Below are 21,598 nucleotides of genomic sequence, written 5' to 3'. Positions count from 1 at the left end.
ACAAACAAACCAACCAACCAACCCAAAAGGTTTAGTCAAACACTAATAGTCTGAGTTCAGAGTAAGGTAAGTAGAAAAAATATTATGCTTCTCTTCTGCCCTTTGAATTTTATAAAACACTAAAAGCTGACGGCTTCTGTGGTTGAGAAAGATTCAGTTGATGAAGCAAAAGGCTGCTGACCTGACTGCTTTAAAACTACTTGTTTTCACTCCCTGTAAGGGCTTGTAAAACGCAAAATGGTAAAAGTTCAAAAACCCCACAGCTGAATATGACAAGATTGAGTGCACAAGTTTTAATATTTTAATAAGACCGTGTCCTCATATCAGTTTGTGAAATGCAGTGCATTTCTGCCTAGATTCTTCTTAAATCAATTGAAACTAGGTTTATATTGATGCAGCTTAAATCAGCTGAAGATCAGTGGCACAGAGGTTTATGTCAATTTAACCGTAATGAAGTTTTTAATGGATTTGGGCTAAAATGGGGCAAGCCTGTGTATAAGCCATTTTAATGGCACCTGTTTTCATATTTAGAGGTATCTTACTCCTCAAATACTGCCAGTGGTGAAAGTGGAGCCAAATATAAAGGAAAACTGTAAGCAATGCAACAAAGCACAACACAAATCACGAACCAAAGCTCTGACAGTACAGCATTTTGCAGCACATGGAAGGGCTGGGATGTGCCTTCAGTGCTTTTTCAGTTCTCAGTTTTTCACATCAATTCCTCCTATTCCTGGGAGTACACCGTACCAGTGTCCTGTGTCCTTACTCCCCATTCCAGCTCATTACTTTGAGCTGTCTTTTCCAGTTCAGCCTGGGTGATGTTGTCTCATGAGATTCCTCCCTCCTCCTCCTTTCCCACTCACAAAGAACAAACCTCCACTTTTTTTTTCTCTGCCTGTAGTTTGGAAGATGACAGCTAATGGAATACAGCTCTTTTAGGCAAGAGCTGAGAAGGGGCTGAAGCTAATCTGTGGATGCCTTTGGTTAGCATGCTACTTTGTACTAGCTCATGCATTCATTTCTGTCATTTCATGTGTGCCAGACTCACATGTTCCCCTATAGACTCTTGCTAAAACACACTCCCACGCACAGTCTCCCTGTCTTCATACATTCTGCTTTGATCATCCATGCAATTAAGCTTTCTCCCCAGCTGGTGTCTTGTCAGCCCTTCAGTGAGAGGAACCCATGTGTAGCAATTTACCAAGCACCCTCTCTGTCACTGATCAGTTTTTGCTGCCTGATTCAAGAAGGGAGGAAAAAGACTGAATTACAGCACAGAAGGCTGTTAATCATTAAAATGAAAGAAATGGGATGCAAGTGACACATAACATATTACTGTTAAGTAGTTTTTAAGTCAGTCAAACATTAGTTTGGATCTGTGTTTTTATGAAAGGTGGAATATGGGCTTAGAAGTCCACTGAAAGGCTGAAATATTCCTCAGTCCTCACTTCAGCAAACCTGTCTCTACTGAAAAAAAAACAGGCAAGCCTAACCTTGTCCTTTCTGAGGCACTGAGTTAAGGGGGGGCGGGGGCATCTCAGTTTTGTCACTGGAGATTTGGGAATCCATGAACTCTTTAAGGAAAATAACCACTTAAGGCAAAATGCCATTTCCATGGGAATTCAAAAGCTTTCTCCAGACTGAAGACCACTGTTTTGAATGAGCCCCTGGACACTGTAGCCACTGGCTCTGGCAGAGTCTGGCAGCACCAACCAGGGTCAGCAGAGAACAGCAGTTTCCCTGTTGCAGCCTTCCAGCCATCAGCTCTACAGGGGCTTTCTGTAACAGATGTTAGATCCAGGCTGTCATGCTTAATAGCAAATATCACACCAGCCCACCATGAATCTGTCTAATCCTTTTAAACCTAGTTACAGGTCTGACCTCAGCAATATCCTCTGGGAAGGAGTTCCACAATATAAGTATGCTGTGGACAAATGTCTGCACTTCCACTGCTTGGTATTTTCTGCCTGAAATTGACTGGCAGCTGAGTGCCTGGGTGCTACTGGCCATCACACGGTATTATATAAGGTATGGTCAAAGAAGCTTCAATCAAATTAGTGCTGTGCACTAGGTGACTTTACTACTATTTTCCTCATTCTGTTGCCTAGCTGACAGAGGTGAAACCAAGCAAAACTGAAATGCGTAAGAAGGAAGCCTCTTGTCCCATTTTCTCAGTTGCTTATAATGAGTTAGGTACCAGGTGTTTTCTTTGTAAAGAGTGTGTTTTTAATGGTTTCAATACCTTTATAGGCTTAATTTCACAAGCTCTTGTCCTTGGCAATAACTCTTCACCTCTAATTTATTTTTATCTTTGCAAAATATATTGGACTGACGGTGGAGGAAATATTACAGATAAAAAATGAAAAACTGTAATAATGCTAATTCAAGTATCACAGAACTAAAAATACTTCTAGGGCAGGTAATATAGTGCAGTCAGTGATCATTAAATATTTTCAAAGTTATTGCTCAAAAGCTGCTGGAAAAGGTCTTGAAAGAAGAAGAACAGAAAGGAGAGAGGGAAATGAGATCTCAGCAATAGTGCAACCAACTCACAGATGCAACCTCCTGCACAAGGAGCTAGCACAACTAGAGCTACTTTGGAAGCCAGAAGAGTGATCTTAGGGATGCCAAAAATTGCCCTCTATGTGGAAGGAGCAGGCAGGGAAGGAAGAGTAGATGGGAGGAACCTTGGCAACGGCTGGAAAGAAAAAGGGAACTGAAAACAACATGTGCAGAGTATCCAGATCTGCAGAGGGGAAGTGGTGCTCAAGGAATAAGGAACAATACAAGCTGCCAGCTGTCCCAGTAAAATACTAACTCCTAATCCTTCACCTCCAAAATTCCAAACTGCTCCATCTAAACTAACAGATGTTACACAAGGCATTTAAAATAAGCAGTGACAATGAAAGTAAATCGTTAAGAAAGAAATTGTCAGTAGATGGCACTCAATAATAAACAGCATTATTTCTGCACGCTATGAAACTTTAGAATTCTGCTATACTATCTTACAGCTGCTTCTTACAGGTACTTTCTACAGCCATCCTAAGAGCTATGTTCCCTGGAAAACCGCTGAGATATTTTCTGTTGCTTTCCTCTCGAGAAAAAAGACAAGGAGAAAGACAGTTCTATTCCTTCTTCATGGAGGAGACCAATCTCTCTTATAGCCTCCTCCTTCCAGGCCGTAGGGCAGTGTGTTAGGATGCATTCGTCTACCTCGTTTTATCTACTGCTTTCATCCTGCATGTTCCCCAGAAGCCATAGGAGAGCAGGCAGCCCCCTAGATGCCATCACCCCCCAGACCACCTGGTCAGAGCATACCTGTCTGGCTCTGCACAAAAGCAAGATCAGAGGCTCCTTGCAGGCATGTCCAACACCCCATTTCACCGAGTCTATCAAACACTCCTACTGACTTCCAAGTGCCTTGAATCAGATCTTTATCACTTAATGCAAGGAGATATCTTACCATGTCACAGGACAAACATAAGCAGAACTACCATATCACACAATTATTTTCCAGCTGCACACAGGGCCTGTGCATATTCTCCCTCCTTCCCTTTTCAAAATGACCTGTTTCTACCTCCAGCTCACTTCTCCCCACAGTTGCCTGTCAGTAGTGCTCAGCTCAGCTGGTGCTGAGCAACTGGAAGGAGAGTAGCATTTTAAACCCAACAGGTTCTTGTTTGCTCAAAACCCCGAAACAGATCTTCAAAACACAGAACAGCAGAAACAAGAGTGGTAAGAACAAGGAGAAGAATCTTTCGTTGCTTACACATCACAAGACAAGCTTCAGATACATGAAATACTGAAAGTAATCCTTTTGCAGAGGAAGTCCTTTTTCTTTTCTCCTTTCCAAAAAGTCTGCTAAGGATTTGCATGCTCTGAATCTGCAGCTCTCCTGCTTTTAATGAGATCCAAGAGCTAGTAGCATGATTGCAAGAGCAAGGGCTTTAGGAATAACTCCATATTTTGCCAGGCCCATGCTAAAAAACAAGAGCTGTATGCAGAGCTGTTGCTGGAGAGGATGAGTGTTTGTACTGCATCACGTAATTCACTCCTAGAGGCTGGCTGCGATGTTAAACTGCAAGGCTCAGAGAGGTGAGAAAGGATGCTGTGGAGATTAGTCATTAAGAGCAGTACCAGGGAGAACAGTGACTGCTAAGCCAGTGCCTTGCCTACCGGCTCCGTGTAATCAGGACTGTCTGATAACACAGTCTTGCTGAGAACCTGCAGTTCCTCTGATTTCTCCACACTGTCTATTACAGCTGGATTCTCAGGTTGAAGAAAGTTAATGAAATCTGTCAATTTTGATGCCTGGAGAGACTCATGTACCCAATGAATACACCTGCTGGGGACAGAAAGAAGTTGAATTATGCTATTTATGGCTCTCCCAAGCTGACTTCATAGTTTTGGCCTGTCAATCAACCAGGAGCCTTTCATGTGTCTCACAAACCGAAGAGACCCAGATAAGTTAGATCTAGGGCATAGAGCCTTCCAGAGGGATATTTCTTCTGCCCTATATTAGGAGACAGGGCTAAAAATTATATTTAAGCCAAAATCTTTGAAAAAGGGCCACGGTCTGATCCTGCCATGAGTTGCCTTGAGCTGGATGCAAACCCCTAACAAAAAGGCAGCTAGAAAATCTATGGCTTTTAACAAATCTTAAACCACTTCCTCCCTATTTTTATCTTAAGTAATTCACTCTAGCCCAGAGTAACAGCTCAAATCCATATATGAGTGAGCTTTCAAAAGGGCAGGGAATGTCCTGCTGTGCAGGCTGTCTGACTGCAGAGCTCATAGGCCCAGCACTATGTCCTCAGCACAGGGCTGCAGAGCACGTTGGGTTGGCAGTCACATCCAGCTATTGTTTCCAATAAATTTTCCTCTCTCTGCACTCATAGCAACTCAATTGGAAATTAACAATGAAGGCGAATCACTAGGGATGGGCAGTTATTGCAAATGGGCACCAAGAAGTACTGTGATTTCATCTTAGTGAATTGCTTATTCATCTGTGTTGACTTTGTAAATGAAAAGGAATAGATTAGCAGGAAATATGGCGATATTTATTTCATCTTGTATTTATAATTTATTTTCCTTTTGTCTTACTCACACAGCAGAGACCAACAGAAGACTAGTTTGTGATGAATTTCAGTATCTCTCAAATGCCGTGATTCTAAACCCTTTTTACTTCTCTGTGCCTGTCAACACAATTAAGTTTACCAGAAACTCCTTGAATTTCTTGTTGCTGCCACAGTGAGGCTTGTATATACTTAAATTCTTTACTTTTTGTTTTGCAAGGCTAAGCACAAAGTAATCAACAGCTCCTGCCACAAAACTCAAACCAGTCGCTGCCATCTTACTCCCCAGCTCACGATCAGGGATTTGATCCGTGAGTAAACTGCTCCCTGCCTCTGCAGTGCATGCACGTCAGAACAGACTAAAATTCTTGCCTTGGCATGCTGTTCCAGCCATGAGGCCAGCCTGCCCGGGAGGCTTCATTTCTGATCTGCACAGGAAGAAGTATCGGGAGGATGACCTCCTCTCAGCTTGCTTGTGGCATATCTGTGTAAATCTCTCTACACAAAATACACAAGCCCGTCTGCTGGTACAGATTTGTGTAACTGGAATTTATGACTTGGCCATCAAAATAACAGAAGCACACCTGTGAAAGCTGGGAATACTTTTTTTTTTTTTTTTTTTTTGTAATAACGAGTCAGGAACTGAGAATGGTGTCATTGATGTAACACAGCTAAAAGAAAGAAGAAGCCAAACTGAGTTAGCCTCACGTTTTTTATCTTCAAAGGGACTAAAAATTTACAGAAAGCCAATTCTGTCTGATTTTTAAAAGGGACGGACAATGTGCTCCAGCAGAAATTACAGTGGTGTAGCCCTCCAGAAGGTGCTGTGCACTTCACAGACACTATTTTGCATCCTGAGCTGTGTTCATAACCTTCCCATTGTGTAGCCCTGACTTATGTCAGCCTTGAGTCCAGAAAGGCTTTTGACACTCTCTCGCGCAACATCCTCATAGACCAGTTTAAGAAGTGTGGATTAGATGAGTGGACAGTGACATGGACTGAGAACTGTCTGACAACAGAGCTCAAAGGGTTGTTATGAGAGGCACAGAATCTAGTTGGAGGTGTGTTGCTAGCAGAGTTCCCCAGGGGTCAATACTGGATCCAGTCTTGTTCAGCATATTCATCAATGACCTGGATGAAGGGTCGAAGCATATCCTCAGCAAACTTGCTGATGATATGAAAGTTGGAGGAGTGGCTCATACAGTGGAAGGCTGTGCTGCCATTCAGCCTGCACAGGCTGGAGAGCTGGGTCTGGAAGGGAATCTTATGAAGATCAACAAGGGCAAGTGCAGAGTCCTGCACCTGGGAAGGAATAGTCCCATGCACCAGTACAGGTTAGAGATTGACCACCTGGAAAGCAGTTCCAGGGAGAAGGACCTGGAAGTCCTGGTGGAGAACAGGTTAACAATAAGCCAGCAGTATACTCTTGTAGCCAAGAAGGCCAATGGTGCATTAAGAAGAATGGGGTGCATAAATTAATGGGGTGCATTAAGAAGAATGTGTCCAGCAGGTTGAGGGAGCTTCTCCTCTCTCTCTACTCTGCCCTAGTGAGGCTACATCTGGAGTACTGTGTCAGTTCCGGGCTCCCCGGTTCAAGGGAGACAGAGAGAGTTCAACTACTGGAGAGCATCCAGTGGAGGGCTACGAAGATGATGAAGGGACTGGAACATCTTTCATATAAGGAAAGGCTGAGAGACCTGGGTCTGTTCAGCCTGGTGAAGAGAAGAGTGAGAGGGCATCTCATCAATGCTTATCAATATCTAAAGGGTGGGGGTCAAGAGGTTAGGGCCAGTCTGTTTTCATTGGTGCCAAGTGACAGCACAAGGGGCAATAGGCACAAACTGGAACACAGGAAGTTCCACCTAAACATAAGGAGAAACTTCTTTACTGTGAGGATGATGGAGCACTGGAACAGGCTGCCCAGAGAGATTGTGGAGCCCCCTTCTCTGGAGACTTTCAAACCCTGCCTGGCCATGTTCCTGTGTAACCTGATCTAGGTGAACCTGCTTTAGCAACAGGGTTGGACCAGATGGTCCCCAGAGGTCCCTTTCAAGCCTTACCTATCTGTGATTTTGTGATGTGCCTCTGGTTAACACCACTAAAGCCCATAACTTGCATTTAGACATGTCTAGCTGGGGTGCTGATGTCTGACTTCTTGCGCCCAACTTCATTTGACTTAATATGGGAACAAGCACCAGACAAGGCACTTGCAGTTCACTTTTGCTGAGCACTTGAATCTCATTGTAAGTTATGGAGAAAGAGATATTAAATCAGTCTGAAAATCATCTGATAAGATGTCCCTGGAATTTTGCTTTCTGAACTGTACATGTGGTTGCAAAGAACATTTTCATTATGTAGTGCATTAGGAAACCATGGCTGAGGTTTCACTTACCCAGCTGATTTAGAAGCAGTGTACTTAGTCATATAAGAGCTTAAGCAAGACTTTTAGGGTCATATTTTTAAAATAATTTTTGTCTTCTAAAGAAAATAATTATATCCATAGGGCTAACTGGGATTTTTTAAGTCTTCTGATCCACATGGAAATAAATGTGGTGTTTAAGATTTAGGTCTTTGAGACTTGATTCAAAACCAGTGGGAGTCACGTTATTGACTGGGGTGAATTGTGTGCTGGATACTTTCTCCCTTCCAAGCTTCATTTTCTCCTCCATAAAATAAGAGTAATTAACCTGCTTTTCATCCATCTTGGGATCTTTTGTCTGTTTTGGCTGTGATCCCGTAAGAAATATTTGGGACAAAGAATGACTTAAATATATACCTAATGACCTATTGAACCAAAGGGAGTAAGGTGTCTAAAACAAAAGCCAGGCTATCTATTAAATGCTCATAGAAATAAGATAACCTTCAGAAAAAAACCAGCAATATTTAAACAAGCAATAGGAAAAGTGAAGATCAACTCAAAAACTTTAATGGAAATTCACATTATTTCTCTGGTTTTGGCAGCTGCTGCTTCTGATGTTATTGCATTTCATTAGCAGGATTACAGATATCATTTCAGATGAGTAATATAATAAAAGAAAAGGCAGTGAATCTATTGAGATGTAGCTTGAAGCAGAACTGGCCCGCTCTGCTCTCTGGGATATTGTTCCCAGCTGAGATTTACAGAGCTCTAACAATGCATCACAAATGACATCCTATGTAAACAACTGGAGAACAAATGTGATATGTTATTTAAATGCCTCATTAAGAAAAGGAAATTTCATAGCTAGATCCTTTGCTTTTTTTGCCTCTGCAGTAGATTTAATTGATAGATCTAGATGAGGAACAACAAAATTTGTTTACTGGAATTGCCTATTATTGTTTACAATGTGCCTTATATTAGTGCCTGTAGTTCAACTGAGAAAAGGACAGTGCAAGGCCCTACAGAAATAATCCTGGCCCTAGAGAATATCTGGTCTCTGATTAAATGAAGAATTAAAGCCTACTGAGCTGTTAATAGAAGCTGACAAAATAATTTTGTTTTTTAAATAGCTCCTACATCAATTTAAACACAGGTGTTATGGTTTTTGTCTGAAGAACCAATAGACATGGAGCATCAACCTGGTGTTCACCACCAGATTCATGTGAGCTTTGTGTTCATTCAAGGAACTCAAGATATTAAAAGCCCTGGTGGGTCTTCATAATTGTGGAAAGAATTTTATGTTTGTTAGTAACACAGAAGCCTGTTGATTACAGCAGGGTGAAGATCACTTCAGGCATATAAACATGCTCTGCATCTACCTCAGGTTTTTCACAGGAGTGTTTCTGTACACCAGTACTTTTGGATGCCAATGCTGGGCAGATGGCTTTATAGAAAGAAACAGTGCTTTTTCTTATGAGAAGGTACATGGAATATGTCTGCATGACATGTCCCAGGGACTTCTTATGAAATAGAGCAAATAGATGCTGGATAACAGAAGAGATGAATCTTCCATGCCAGAATGAGAGAAATCTACCTTCTTCTTGGAAAATGCTGGGAGAGCATGAGAAAAAAATGACAAGGCCCATGGTTTCACCTCTGTTAGAAAGGTTAGAGAAGAGGCAGCAGCTCCAGCTGCTAAGGTCAGACTTTTCCCCAGGTTTGCTCTGCCTTATTGCTTCCCTGGCTGTGCTTCTGCAGTCCCCACCTTCTGCAGGGCCAAGAGGAGGTGTGACATAAAAAGTAGCTGCAATTCTGAGGGCAGGGTCAGGTGAGCAGGGCAGGAGCAAGGGAGGCTGTTCAGACCTGAATGTGAAGGATGCCACCCAGTAATGGTGACTTGTTTTATGCTTGTTTACATGAGTGTTCTCTCTCATATTTGTAACCTGTTTATTTTCCTGTTTAGGCATGGGAGAAAAAACCCTAAGACCAACCAAAATAAGAAAGCTTTAAAAAAAACTTGATATTTGCCACTGTTTCAAGTTAATGAAAGCGTTGCATTGAAGACAAGGAGCTGAACAAATGACTCATCATAAAAATAATGTAGTAGAGGGGAGTTCTGCCTTTCTCTAAATTGTCCCCAAACTGCAATGATATTGAGTCTATTTGCTGTTGGAAATGATTCACCATTGAAATAATTGATGTGTGAGTTATACTGCTTCTGCAGCTCATTCACAAGCTGTGTTGATGTAAAATGTGGACTGACCTTGCCCACTCTCAGGCTCTCATTGCTGCTAATGGATGCTAGCTGCCTTTACACATCTCTCTCTCATATTCCAGTCTAGCATTCAGCTATTTCTAGTCGCCCAGATATGTCAGTCTACCAGCTGCCATTAGGTTGAAACTAATTCCTATGCCCACCATCTAGTCTCAAAGTTCAATGAAGGACTCAAACACCTCATCACATACCAGGGGAAACAGGGGTAACAGGCACTCTCAAAAGATTCAAGACAAAAAGTCTACCTCAAGCCAGTCTCCAAGGCTACTTGGTGTTTCACCTACTGCCTTCCCCTTCTCATTATTTTAGTCTCTTTTATGGAAGTTTGAAAACAAACACACAAATACATGGGATCTCAGAAAGTTTGGAAAGCTCATCAGTGTCTAGCTAAAAGCAGATGGAGACTTCTCTGGAATATGCTTATCTTTAAGAAAGGAAGCCAGTTTTTCCTGGAGATAACCCTAGTATCCATTAGGCGAGAGCAGTGGTTGCTGTATTCCCAGGTAGAAAGCTGACATATTGTTTAGTTTGACCCTTGCCAAGGACTTTCTTAATTTACACTGAAGTGCCTGTGTGGCACCACCTTTGCTGAAGGAACTTTTCTGATCCCTAAAAAAAGACACTGTTCTTGATGTTCTGAAGATCTGTCCTAAACTTTCTGTTTTGAACCAAGTAGTTATGTGAGTCCAAACACACGGAAAATCTAGAGGCAGAAGAAGCAAAAAGAGAACTAAAGCTGGAAAACCAGAGGCTGAAAAGAGACAAGTAAGACAGCCACTGAGCACAAGACTAGTTTCTTTTTTTTTTTTTCCTGAGTTTGACACCTACTACCTCACTTTCTCCATAAACAACTGAATTCTGAAACAGAACCCATGTTTCTACACCATGAAAAATTTTATTTAAAACCTTCAACTAATTCTGCCTGCAAATAAGAAGGCCATCTCCAAAAATTGTATTGAATGGCACAGAAGCAGAACAAACAGAAGATTGTGCCAGTAGTTTATTTGTTTTGAACAATGAATTTTGCTCTCATTTAAATACATACTAATGGGAAGACAGTATTTTTTTTTAATATTCTACCGTAAGAGCACAAGATCAGAGTTCACAAACAGACTAGGGGAGCTGTGGCTGTAACATTTACTGAGGAACTTCAACAGAGGTGTTCAAAGGCCATTAGGTGTTTGCTGTATAGATTAGGATGAAATGTCATCCCTCAAGTGTGGTAATGAACATACCAAGCAGTTTCACCATAATCAAGTCCCTCATAGGCTGTGTCAGTATAACTGTGGAAAAACAGTTTGCTGATCAGTGTTAGGCATGTTACACTTCTTTCTACGTGGCTGCCTCATGGCTGATGTGCAGACAGCCTGCCTGGGCTCATTTCCTGCTGGGACAGCTTGAGATGCAGGTCCTGTGCTCTCCATGTGGGGCAGAGCACCACTCACAGCATGCACAGGAGGTGACCTGGAATCAGCCATGTCTGCTGTGTATGCTCACAATGTCTCTATTCATTGGAAAGGTACTATAGCCTCGTTGCACAGCAGGGGAACTGCAGCATGCACAGGGAAAATCGTTTGTCCTCTGTTGTAGAGCTGAGATGGGAAAAGCAGCTTCCCAAGCCTTGTAGCAGTGCTTCTGAGGCACTGAAGTCTCTGCTTCGCCTAATTAAGGTGGTGGCATGGGGGAATTAAACTACCCCAATAAACTTCTCCCAGGAAGTACATGTAAACGTGACTGAGCCTCTGGCTCGCATGCTAGTGTCTGATCTGTTGCCAAAACAGGGCAGATCTCTGCTGCCTTTTCCTCATTGTTTGTGGAGAAACTCCAACTTAGCCTTGTTATTAGTGAGGATTAATTTTCAGTGAATTTACCAATGAATTTGTGAGAAGTTAATTTTGCACTAAGAAAGAAATCATGTCAGTTCAAATGTGTTCAGTTAATTGTAGATGGCATTGGTGTGGCCATTAGATACAAAAAAAGCATTGGTATTAGGGGTTAGCAAGGGAATGGATCCTGATTAGATTAGAGGCTGGGGAGAGCACTATCCCCTGGACAGTCAAATATTGAAAGAAAATTATACTTCATTAGTGTATTTGATTAGCTAATTGACTAAGGAATGGCTTTATAGGAACATAGCTAGAGTCTGGAATAGGACCTTCCTCTGCCCAGTACATCTGAAATGGAAGCACACGTGAGTTTTTGAGCCATCTTTGCTCTATCAGCTGTGGTTGTTAGACCACCAGGTACTTTCTTAAATCATCAGGGCCCCAAGCCTTCTGTAGTGTGTGCCAGCACTGCAGCACATTCCGACAGCGTGCAAGTAATAGTGTGGGGTACAACAGCGACCTCGCCGGTTCTCTGCTCTCTGGCCCTCATGCTGCTCTGTGGAAAGCTTCTACCCAAATGGACGTAGCAGTCATCCTAATAGTGGCATTATCCAAACTAGAGCTTTCTGAAGTGAGGAGGCAATGGCCTGTGTTATCAATGTCCTGAAACATAGAGTGCCTGTAACACTGCAAGGCACAGCACTGTTTGTTCTCTAAAAATCTGGCACAGGCGGAACACGAGCAAAGGTTTTAAAAGAGACAACATTTTAAAACAGGTCTTTATATCTTATAGCTCATGTTTTCTGAGACCACAAGGATGGTCAGGTACCTGTGCTTAAATGCTTTGCTTTGCTGCCTATGAAACCCTTGGCTGAGTTGGCTACTGCCACACCAGTAAACGTATTTGAGTTGTTAGGGATTTGGATAGACAGCAACCAATTTCATAAACTACCAAACATTAAGCTGTGTTTTTAAAAATCCCATGTTAGAATATGGACAGGTAGATAGAGAATGAAGGCTATTTTTAGTCCATGAGACACATATTTAGTTTAACAAATGTATGCTCCTTAACGTGCAGTTTCTCATGTTTGGGTTGCCCTTTGTGTGAAGGCTTCACTGCTAGAGTTTATTTTTAGGAAGAGAATCCTGCTCGATTTCTCACATCCGCCTGATAGCTCAACAACTATATTTCTTACCCTCTCCGAACTCGTAGAGACAACAGAATGAGAGACAAAGATAACTGCTGGAACACAAACCCTCAGTGGGCATAAATTACTCATCTCTCTTTCAACTGGGGTTGGGATTTCAGAGCCAGAACACAACTGCCTGCAAATAGGAAGCAAACTCAGTGGTGCTATTTTAGTGCACCTCACAGGACGCCACCCTCCCTGGGTGTCCCTGATTAAAAGACTCCCCAAACCCATTACGCAGAGCCCAACTTCACCCTGCCCACCAGCACCGGGCAGCAACAAGGCACGACAGAGGCTGGAAAGGCAGCTTGGAGCCCAGGTGAGGGGAGCCAGCCCCACAGGCACCCTGCTGCTGCAGCACCGTGCAGCCAGCACCTCCACACCTCCCTTACGGGCAGTCCCTTGTGGGAGCTCTGCTTCAAGCTCCAGCCTTGGCAGAGTATCTATTTTCTTGTTTCTCTGTATTCTGCTCTAAGGTTGTTATTAATAAAATAAAAGGTGAGCCTCATTCCTTTTCCCTTCTCTTGCCCACGCACATTAATTTAAATGCAAATCCACACAGAAAGATCAAAATTAATTATACTTTCTGCAGCAGGCTACACAGAAAATTGAAATGCACAGCGCTGACTTTCCTCTTCCTTTTTCAAATTTTTTTTGGAAGTGGAAAGGAGAAACAATATAGCAAAATACTAAAATAAGCATCTAAATGTTGCATGCATTCTTGCTTTTCCTTTCTGATGCTTTTTTCTTGTCTGAATTTCCACAGTTGCCTTCAGTGTCAATTTTTTTCAGAAAGCAAATTGAAACCTTAATCTGCTGGTGACATAAATTGACCTCTAAATGACAAATAATATTCTGTTTGCCACTAATAACAATTGATCTTCATTAAGATAAACTATGCTGACTCTTAAGAAATTTGTCCATTATTGCCTGATCAGAATATAGCTGAAGTCTGAGATTTTTTTTTCAGGGGGAAAAAAAAAGGTGCAGGGAGGGTGGTGTGGGAGAAGAGGAGCATTCTCGTCTTCAGGGAGTTCAGGCATTTATATATGTTTTTTCCAATGAAAATACCATAAGATGAATTTGTATCTCAAGATGCAGTGCAGTCTCATAGGCTGGAATTTCACACCCAGGCACAGTCTCAGGTCAACAGCTTCTAGGAGCCAATGTCAGGGCTAACCTGTTTGCTAGATCCTGAGCAAGAAAAGTGAAATTCTGGTATTTTTTTACGGGGAATGGCTGCAGACATTGTAGGCAACAAAATGCTCCTTGCTACAGAGATATTGAGTAAGCTCTGAAAAACCTTCTGGATCAGCTATGTGGAGCTTCAGTGGAGGTGCCAGGGTAATAGTTACATTACTTTATGTAGGGAATATGGATGCTCACAGACTTTAAACATTTAAAGCCAATGGGAATAATCAAATGGACAGCTAAAAAGGAAGCACTTAAGAGACTTCGTCAGGCTGGGGCTTGCTTGCTTAGTGGTTTGTGGGGATTGTGTGATGTCCTGCCCTTCACCCAGGCCCTGTCTTTAGCACTGTTGTTCTTAGCCAATGTCTGAAGATGTCAATTCAGACAGCTCACTGCTTGCTTTCCCTGTGCAAGCGGTATGGTTGCAGCTAGATGCATTCATGTATTGTAAAAACCAGAAGAAATGGATGCTTAAGATCAAATAACTCCTTTTTCAAATTCCCCATGTCATTAAGAAAGTAGTTATTTGTGTCCCCATAGCAACTAAAGATCAAGATGTCTCTGTAAAACACATGGCCAGAGATCTTCCCTGGAAAGCTTGCAAATTAAAAAATGAGAAAAAATACTCTGAGAAAAAAGCTGACAAAGAAAAGGTGTTTATCCCTGGGTACTGAGACATTAAAAACAGCATCCATTTCAGTACACTGCTGAGGTTTTACAGAACAGGACACACTGGATCTGCTCTTTTCACTGACTTCCCATAAAAACATGGATCTGGTTCAAGACCTTGCTCCTGCTCTTTAAATATTCTGATATACCCTATCAAAGGTGCTTGTACCAGAAAAGTGCAGTCTAGATGAATGATTCCAGATCCAGGAAGTGTCTTTCCAAGGCCAGCCCTGTGCCCTGAAGTCTTAACAAAAGGGAGAAGCAGTGTACAGTTGGTAGCTTGGCTCCTGCAAGTCCAGGTAGGCTCAGGAGCTCAGTATGGTGCCAGGCCAGTACAGCTGGGCAGTATGTGGAGGGGGCCTGGCTTAAGCTGGTCTCTCTGGACTAGCCCTGAAAAAAAAGACTCAGGTGACTGTGCTGGCATTTAACAGGTCAAGACAGCAAAACATCTTTTGATCAGTGGCCAAGAAGGGCTTTTTGAGTGTGGCCAAGTCAAGAGACACTGGAGCCTTGCTTGCCCCAGGCTTGCTGCTAAGAGCTGTAATTTTTCAAGGGGGCTCTCATCATTCAGATCACAGTACTCAGTGGCCGTCATTTATTACAGGGAAGACAAGTAAGTAAGTAGCAATTAACAGCTTCAGGTACTTTCTCTCTTGGTCTGGTGGCCCAGCTTAGTTTTACTGTGGTTTCTGAGACGTGTTTTGCTTTCTGCTGTCATGCTCTGGAATCACTCAAGTGCAATGTTAGCACAAGAAATCCCACAGCCTTTTCTTCCAAATAAAAGCAGAAAGCAACGGCTTCAAGTCATTTCAGCATCCACTTCCCTGCTGTCAGCTCAGTGAAGCAAGGATATGCAAACTCCACTCCAGCAAAGGCTGCAACTGTCAGCACAGTGATATCTCTATCTTTTCCTCTTTTCTCAGAAGTATTCCTGAGAACACTCAAACACGCCTGCTGCAACCAAGAGGCACAACACTTATGACCATTGATGTTTAAGGTTGCGGTCATGGAACAACTGTTTTCATTCAGCATTTATTGTCAAGGAAAGACCTTGGCAAGTTTTCAGATCATCTGTGTGTTGATGTACCTGCCTGTTTCTATACATTATGCACAAAACTACAAACCTCACACATACTAATATGAGAATCTTTCCTAGAAATCTCTTCCTACTGCTACTACCATCTGGTTAAGGTGGTGGAATGCATTTCAGCCATGTGCAGATCACATGAGCAAGTGCTTTTACGTTTATCACCTGATGGGTGATATTTTGTGATCATATAAGGTATATTTGTGCTGCAGTGTCCCCCAGAATTTCCTGTATTTCTCCAAATTTAAACAACATGCTGCTGATGATTTAGTAATTTTGTTGTTCATATTGTCCTGTTCATATCACAACAGGCATTGCTTTTAATTATTAAGGCTATTTTTTATTAGAGATGCATGGGTGGTGAAATACAATGAAAAGCAATCAATTTAACTGATAATAAAATTAGCTGATCATGGAAAGTCAATCTGCTAATTACCTCCAAACTGTGTCCGTGAGCTCTGATTTGCATTTCTTAGACTTCTCACTCTCCAGTGGAATAACTTTTGCAGGGCTGTGTTCTGAGGAACACATGTAACTTCCTAGTAAAAGAGGTCTTCATCATGTTACACCTTTGCTCTCATAAAGGTCCATATAACTTCATAAATTCTTTGTGACACACAGGCATTTGACTGTATAATTTACTACAGAACAGGCAGCTGACTAAAGAATTTTTATGGCAAGTTTTTCATGAAACAATAACAATTAGATTGACCTCTTTAATTTCATAACTATCAAGAAGTACGTAGTACTTTGATTTCTTTATTGTTATATTTTCAAAATATCTTGTGAGATTTAAGTAGTGGTGCACACATTAAGGTCAATCTGAATCATGTAGGTAGAGAGTACCTTCGGATGAATTTCAAACTGTCCTCAGTTCCTGTGATTGTCAGCTGATTTGTTTACAGAAATTCTAGTAATAATCCAGTGAAAAACCAAACTGTGAGAGCAGTGGGACCAGTAGAACTTGGTTTTCTGTGGGTCTTTGCATAGTGGTATTGGCAGCTGGGCATAGCACTGAGGGTCTCATTTTAGCAAGCATTTGTATGGTTGTTTAATAAGACTACATCTCCTTTTTATCACCAGTATTAATAGGTGGTTTCAGAGTTGGGTATGATACAATTAAAGATGGCTCTCAGTTTTTATATATCATGTCAGTTTGATTATGTTCTAATTTTTCTTTTAAATACTGGCAGATACAACAAATAGCTCATCCAAAATTAAATATTTTTCTTCATGTCTGTTTTTAAAAACAGATTATTAAATGTAAGCATTGAGTCACTTTCCAAAAAAAAATTACCATCTTGTGTTGAAAAACTGCAATGCTTTAAAGGTAATAGCATTAAAATATTTTAACTTTTTAAAAAAAAAAAACAAAGTTTTTTTTCCACAAATTTGAAACAAATTCCTGACAGAGAGGGTGGAGTAAGGTAAAAGGCTTAAGACTCATCATGGTTTGCTTACACTTCCAGACTAAAGGAATCCTGTACACATAAAAGGAACTTTGAGTCATAACAGAATAGAACTATAGAACAGTTTGAGTTCGAGGTTGGAGGGGATGTTCAAAGGTCCTCTAATCTAGTCACCTACATGCAGGGATGTCTTTCACTAGATCAGGTTTTTCAGTGAAGAAGAACAATGTTGATGTCACTTATCAAGGAAGTTGTGAAAAACCTTTCAGCAGAGGAACAGGCAAAGCTTTCAGGTGTGCACATGCACTTCTGATGGCAGGTAAAGCTATTCTGCCAGATAGTACTGGCTCTAGGTATCCAAGAGACAGGCAATAACAAAAATTAATATAGGTGACAATTAGTCATTGCATTTGGCTTCTTTTCACTATTAAAAGAGAGTTCTGATCCTATAGGAATGATATGAATCTGTGTTTGCCAGAGCCAGGCTGGATTGGAATACCTTCCTAATTGCCACATAGAAATCCAGGGCTGTCCTAGTGTAAGCTCTGGAGGATTGCTGTGGAAAACAGTCACAGGAAGAAGGCAGGTAAATGGTGACAAGTGGGCCCAGGGTCACTTTGGTTAACTGTTACCAAGTGATGGGCAGATAAATATCGAACGTCTAAGAAAATGTGGGATATCCTTTCTCTGAAATGAGTCTCATCAGGCTTGGACACCAGACCAGTCAGACCTCTGAGACTTCATGTGGAGTAAAGTGGGGTCACACTTCCCTCCAGAAAGCAACTCTGGGTTTTGTAGGGCCATGGGCAGCTAAGACATGGGAATATCCTTGCTAAAATCTGGTGGTAGTAGAGATCAAAAGTGGGAAACTTTCATGTTCAGACTAAAACCAACTTACTTAGAAATAGAGACGTGTTTGGACTTTGTCCTCTACTCCATTTGCATAGCTTTTCCACTTGATATTAGCTAGTCGCCCCTGACCAACAGTAAGAGCTGGGAAAGAACACCCTGGCAGCTAATTCCAGCTCAAAATGCACACAACACACCAAGGATGGTCTGAAAACCAGAAAGACATGGCGGTGAGATAACAAGGTCACTGCAGACAAGCAGCTGCAAAGGCACACTTCCATCTGTCTAAACCTTTGAGTATGTTTGAACATGATGGTGTACTGAGGCTAAAGAACTGGAAATGTGGGATGATGTGCTTAAATGCACAACCTCTGTTTGCCCTTGTGAAGATTATGAGCCATACCTAAAAGCACATTGCCACAGGATCAGGTAAATTGGCTTTTATTGAAACATACTGTAATATGAGGGAGGGAGCTGGGGGAAAGATTCCAATTTAACACAAGTACATTGCATTTCAGGCTCCCAAATAACTATTGATATCTGCTGTCCTGGAGCAAATCATATCTTCCTTGACAAGTCAGACAGCTGCTCTTTCTCTATCTTCCTTTTGTTATCTTTAATAGCCATGGATTGTTGTGGAACCTTGAAAAAATGTTTGCGTCTTACTTGATGGATGTCTCACCTCCCTCTATTAGCCTTGGTTCATGGGTTCATCTAATGTCTGTTCTTGCCTACAAAATTCAGACCAAGTGCTTTTGAAATGAGAGTGTGCCAGGTGTCACTGCACAGTGAGTGCAGTGCACACTGCCTTCATCTCCCCTTCCCCTCCAGCTGGCAGCCAGTGAAATCATCTTGAAATACAATTAAGTTAGAAGAAACCTCCAGAGCTCATTTGATCCAGGCTTCTGCTCAGAGCAGGGCCAACTTTCAAGTCCTGTAAGTTTTCACATGGTCTTCCCCAGATGAGGCCTGACTATCTCCAGGAAAGTCAATCCCACAGCTTCTTAAGGCAGATGTCTCCATGTTTGATCACAGTTATTGTGAATAATTTTTTTTTTTCCATTTGTTTAAGGTACAGGAACATTGTCATTTTTTTAAATACAGGAATACTAGCAACCACAAGATAGGGTTAAAGAAAACCATGGTTGTATTGGACCAATGTCAGCCAGACTTTGAATTAAGATGACAAACAAATCACTGTTTGCACTTGCTGTGCAAGGTCTCCCCAGGCTGCTCCAGGTCAGCCCAAAAACGTGCCAGGTCAACCCAAAAAACCTTCAACAGCAAAACAAAGTGTACCTGTGCTACACAAAGTTATGTGTCTTTGTGACCATTCAGCCAGCAAAGCTGTAGAGGCACAGCCTTCTGCATTCAAGCACTACAAAGAACTGGACAAGTTAACAGTATGAACAGCCACGATCCCTTCTGCAGTCTTTCCATGGCAATTGCCTGTTTGCCCTGACACCGAGAGAAACAATTGCAGCTGGAAACCTGAGTCTGTTTGATGAGTCTCTGTCCAAAATCATCAAAGAGCATCTAATAACAATGGCTAGTGTCCATTTAGAAGCAAACTTTAAACCAGAGCATTTAAAAATCTGCTTCTAGGGAACATCCTTAAGCTGATGAAGTATCATAGAAGTCATATGTAAATTCAGACCCTCCACCACGAAACTAACATCCATGCTTTGTGATTTGAGCAGGTCCCCAGTGGTACCCTTCCCGTGTTGGCCTGCAGCTAGAATGCAGTAAGTATTCTTCTGGTTGCATACAGCCACCTAACATATTACTATTCCTTGTCAAGTTCTCTTCCTAACAGTATTCCTCACTCTCTGTGTGTTATTGGGTGAACTGTTAGTACTTTTTCATTAACTGATATTGGTGATTAACTTATGAGTTTTCTCGTTAATAAAAGAAACTAGTGGTTTTCATAACCGCTGAATAAGAATGTTTCATAATACAGTATACGATCAAATAACGAAGATAAGGTAGTTCTAAAACCATCCACTCCCCTCACTCACTGCAAGCTTTAATACTTGCTCACAGCCTCATCAGAAGATGCAACTGGCTCCAGGAGAGATCCTCTTTTCTATGTCAGTACAACAGTTCTTGGTGGACATGGCAGTGGGAGATGAATCTGCCATGGACTGCGTGGCATTTGGTTTGTGGACACGTAATATTGCAGAGCCCTAGCAAATGAGGGCCCAGCAGCTGGTGGAATTTAGCACCCTCACTGACTTAAACAGTCAACAGTGAAAGGGAGGCACGATACATAAAGTGGAAAAGAGAAAAGAAGTATTGCAGCCATGGCAACATCTTATGCCAGTGGCTGTTGGGGCTTCCTAATATGCAGCTCATTGCATCTATAAAAAAAAAAGAAGGAGAACCAGAGATTGCCATTTTATGTCTCTGCCTGTACACTCGAAGTGCATCAGGGCTAGAAGCAGATGCCCCAGAATACTGTGAGAAGTAATGTAATGCTCAGACACAGCTGCCTGCCTGGGTCAGAGAGCTTGCAAAGAAACTGGGGGCCTTTGCCCAAGAAGTTACATTCATCATGATAGTACCGCCTACTGTAAAATAGCCTGAGAATGCAAAAGATATCAGTGAGGGAGATACTGCGTCACATTGACTTTCCCATTAGTCTTGCAAGACAGAACAGAAAGTGCTCTATGAAATTGTCTGTGTGATTGCATGGCATGTCTCTAATGGTCTAGATTCACAGAGATAGCATGGTTACAATTTCTATGCATTGCCGCCCAGTGTCATGTCAGCCTAATGCTTTTGTTAAAATGAGAGGAGAATAGCTCTCATTGAAATGCTTTGAGTTGCTGACCTGGAGAATAAGTACCAAGTGAACTTAATAAATGAGAATACAAGTTGGGCCTACACCTTGACCATTAACAGGGCACCCTACGTGTTACGCTGAGCCTCTGAGAGGATGCCTGTTGTTCATGCCATCTCCTTTTCCCGTTTTTCATCACAGATGGGCCCTATTTGAAGGATTCCATTAACATTCAAAGCCTTGCTGTTTCCTCCATCATTACACTGTATTTTACAGACCTGGGTCAGCAGGTCGGCTGGACCACAGTAAGTATGTCCTTGTAACAATCAGTGCGATACATCTTAATGTACAATATGTTTTACCATAAAATTACTCCAACTTCCTTCCCTGTCCTTCCCTATGTCAGATGGTGTAATTACTTTATCTGCAATCAAAACAGAATTAAATGGATAGTGAACCAAGTTATCAATGTGCTAACACTGACATCCAATTAAAGATTACAGGGTGGACATAACAATATTACCCAAGGAGAAAAAAAAAAAAAAAAGTCTTAAAACCAAGGCAGAAGATGCTCAGCCAGGCTCAAGAGTCCCAAAACTTCTGAATATCTTTGTAAAGCAAAAGCATTCTCCATGCCCAACAATACCTGTATTATGCTATAGGTAGCACCATGGTCTGTTTTTACTTCTGGTCTCAGTTGGACTTGTTATCTTCCTGTAAGCAGCTCCTGGAAGGTCAAGGGTGGCAGGAGAGAGGCAGCACGTTCCACCCAAATGGGCTTGTGGGAACTCTAAACTCATCTGCAGATGAAGGAAGTGAAAGACTGAATTCTTTCACAGCCCAAGGACAGAAGACAGCAGAAGGATTTGAAAGGACAGTGAAGGAA

General features: G+C 41.9%; 1 protein-coding gene across 1 annotated transcript in view; it reads left to right on the top strand.

Moving 5' to 3' along the window:
• The window catches only part of TECRL (trans-2,3-enoyl-CoA reductase-like), a 61,657-nt gene that overhangs the window by 15,604 nt on the left and 24,455 nt on the right, over window positions 1-21,598 (top strand). Inside the window, exons 3-4 of the mRNA XM_008942242.1 lie at window positions 19,631-19,675; window positions 20,914-21,017. Coding sequence (XP_008940490.1) covers window positions 19,631-19,675; window positions 20,914-21,017 — 149 coding nt within the window. The remainder of the gene's footprint in view (window positions 1-19,630; window positions 19,676-20,913; window positions 21,018-21,598) is intronic.

Source organism: Merops nubicus, unplaced genomic scaffold (assembly GCF_000691845.1).
Source record: "Merops nubicus isolate BGI_N331 unplaced genomic scaffold, ASM69184v1 scaffold10476, whole genome shotgun sequence".
Taxonomy (NCBI): Eukaryota; Metazoa; Chordata; class Aves; order Coraciiformes; family Meropidae; genus Merops; species Merops nubicus.
Note: the sequence above shows the minus strand (reverse complement) of the source record. Positions and strands in the feature narration are given on the sequence as shown.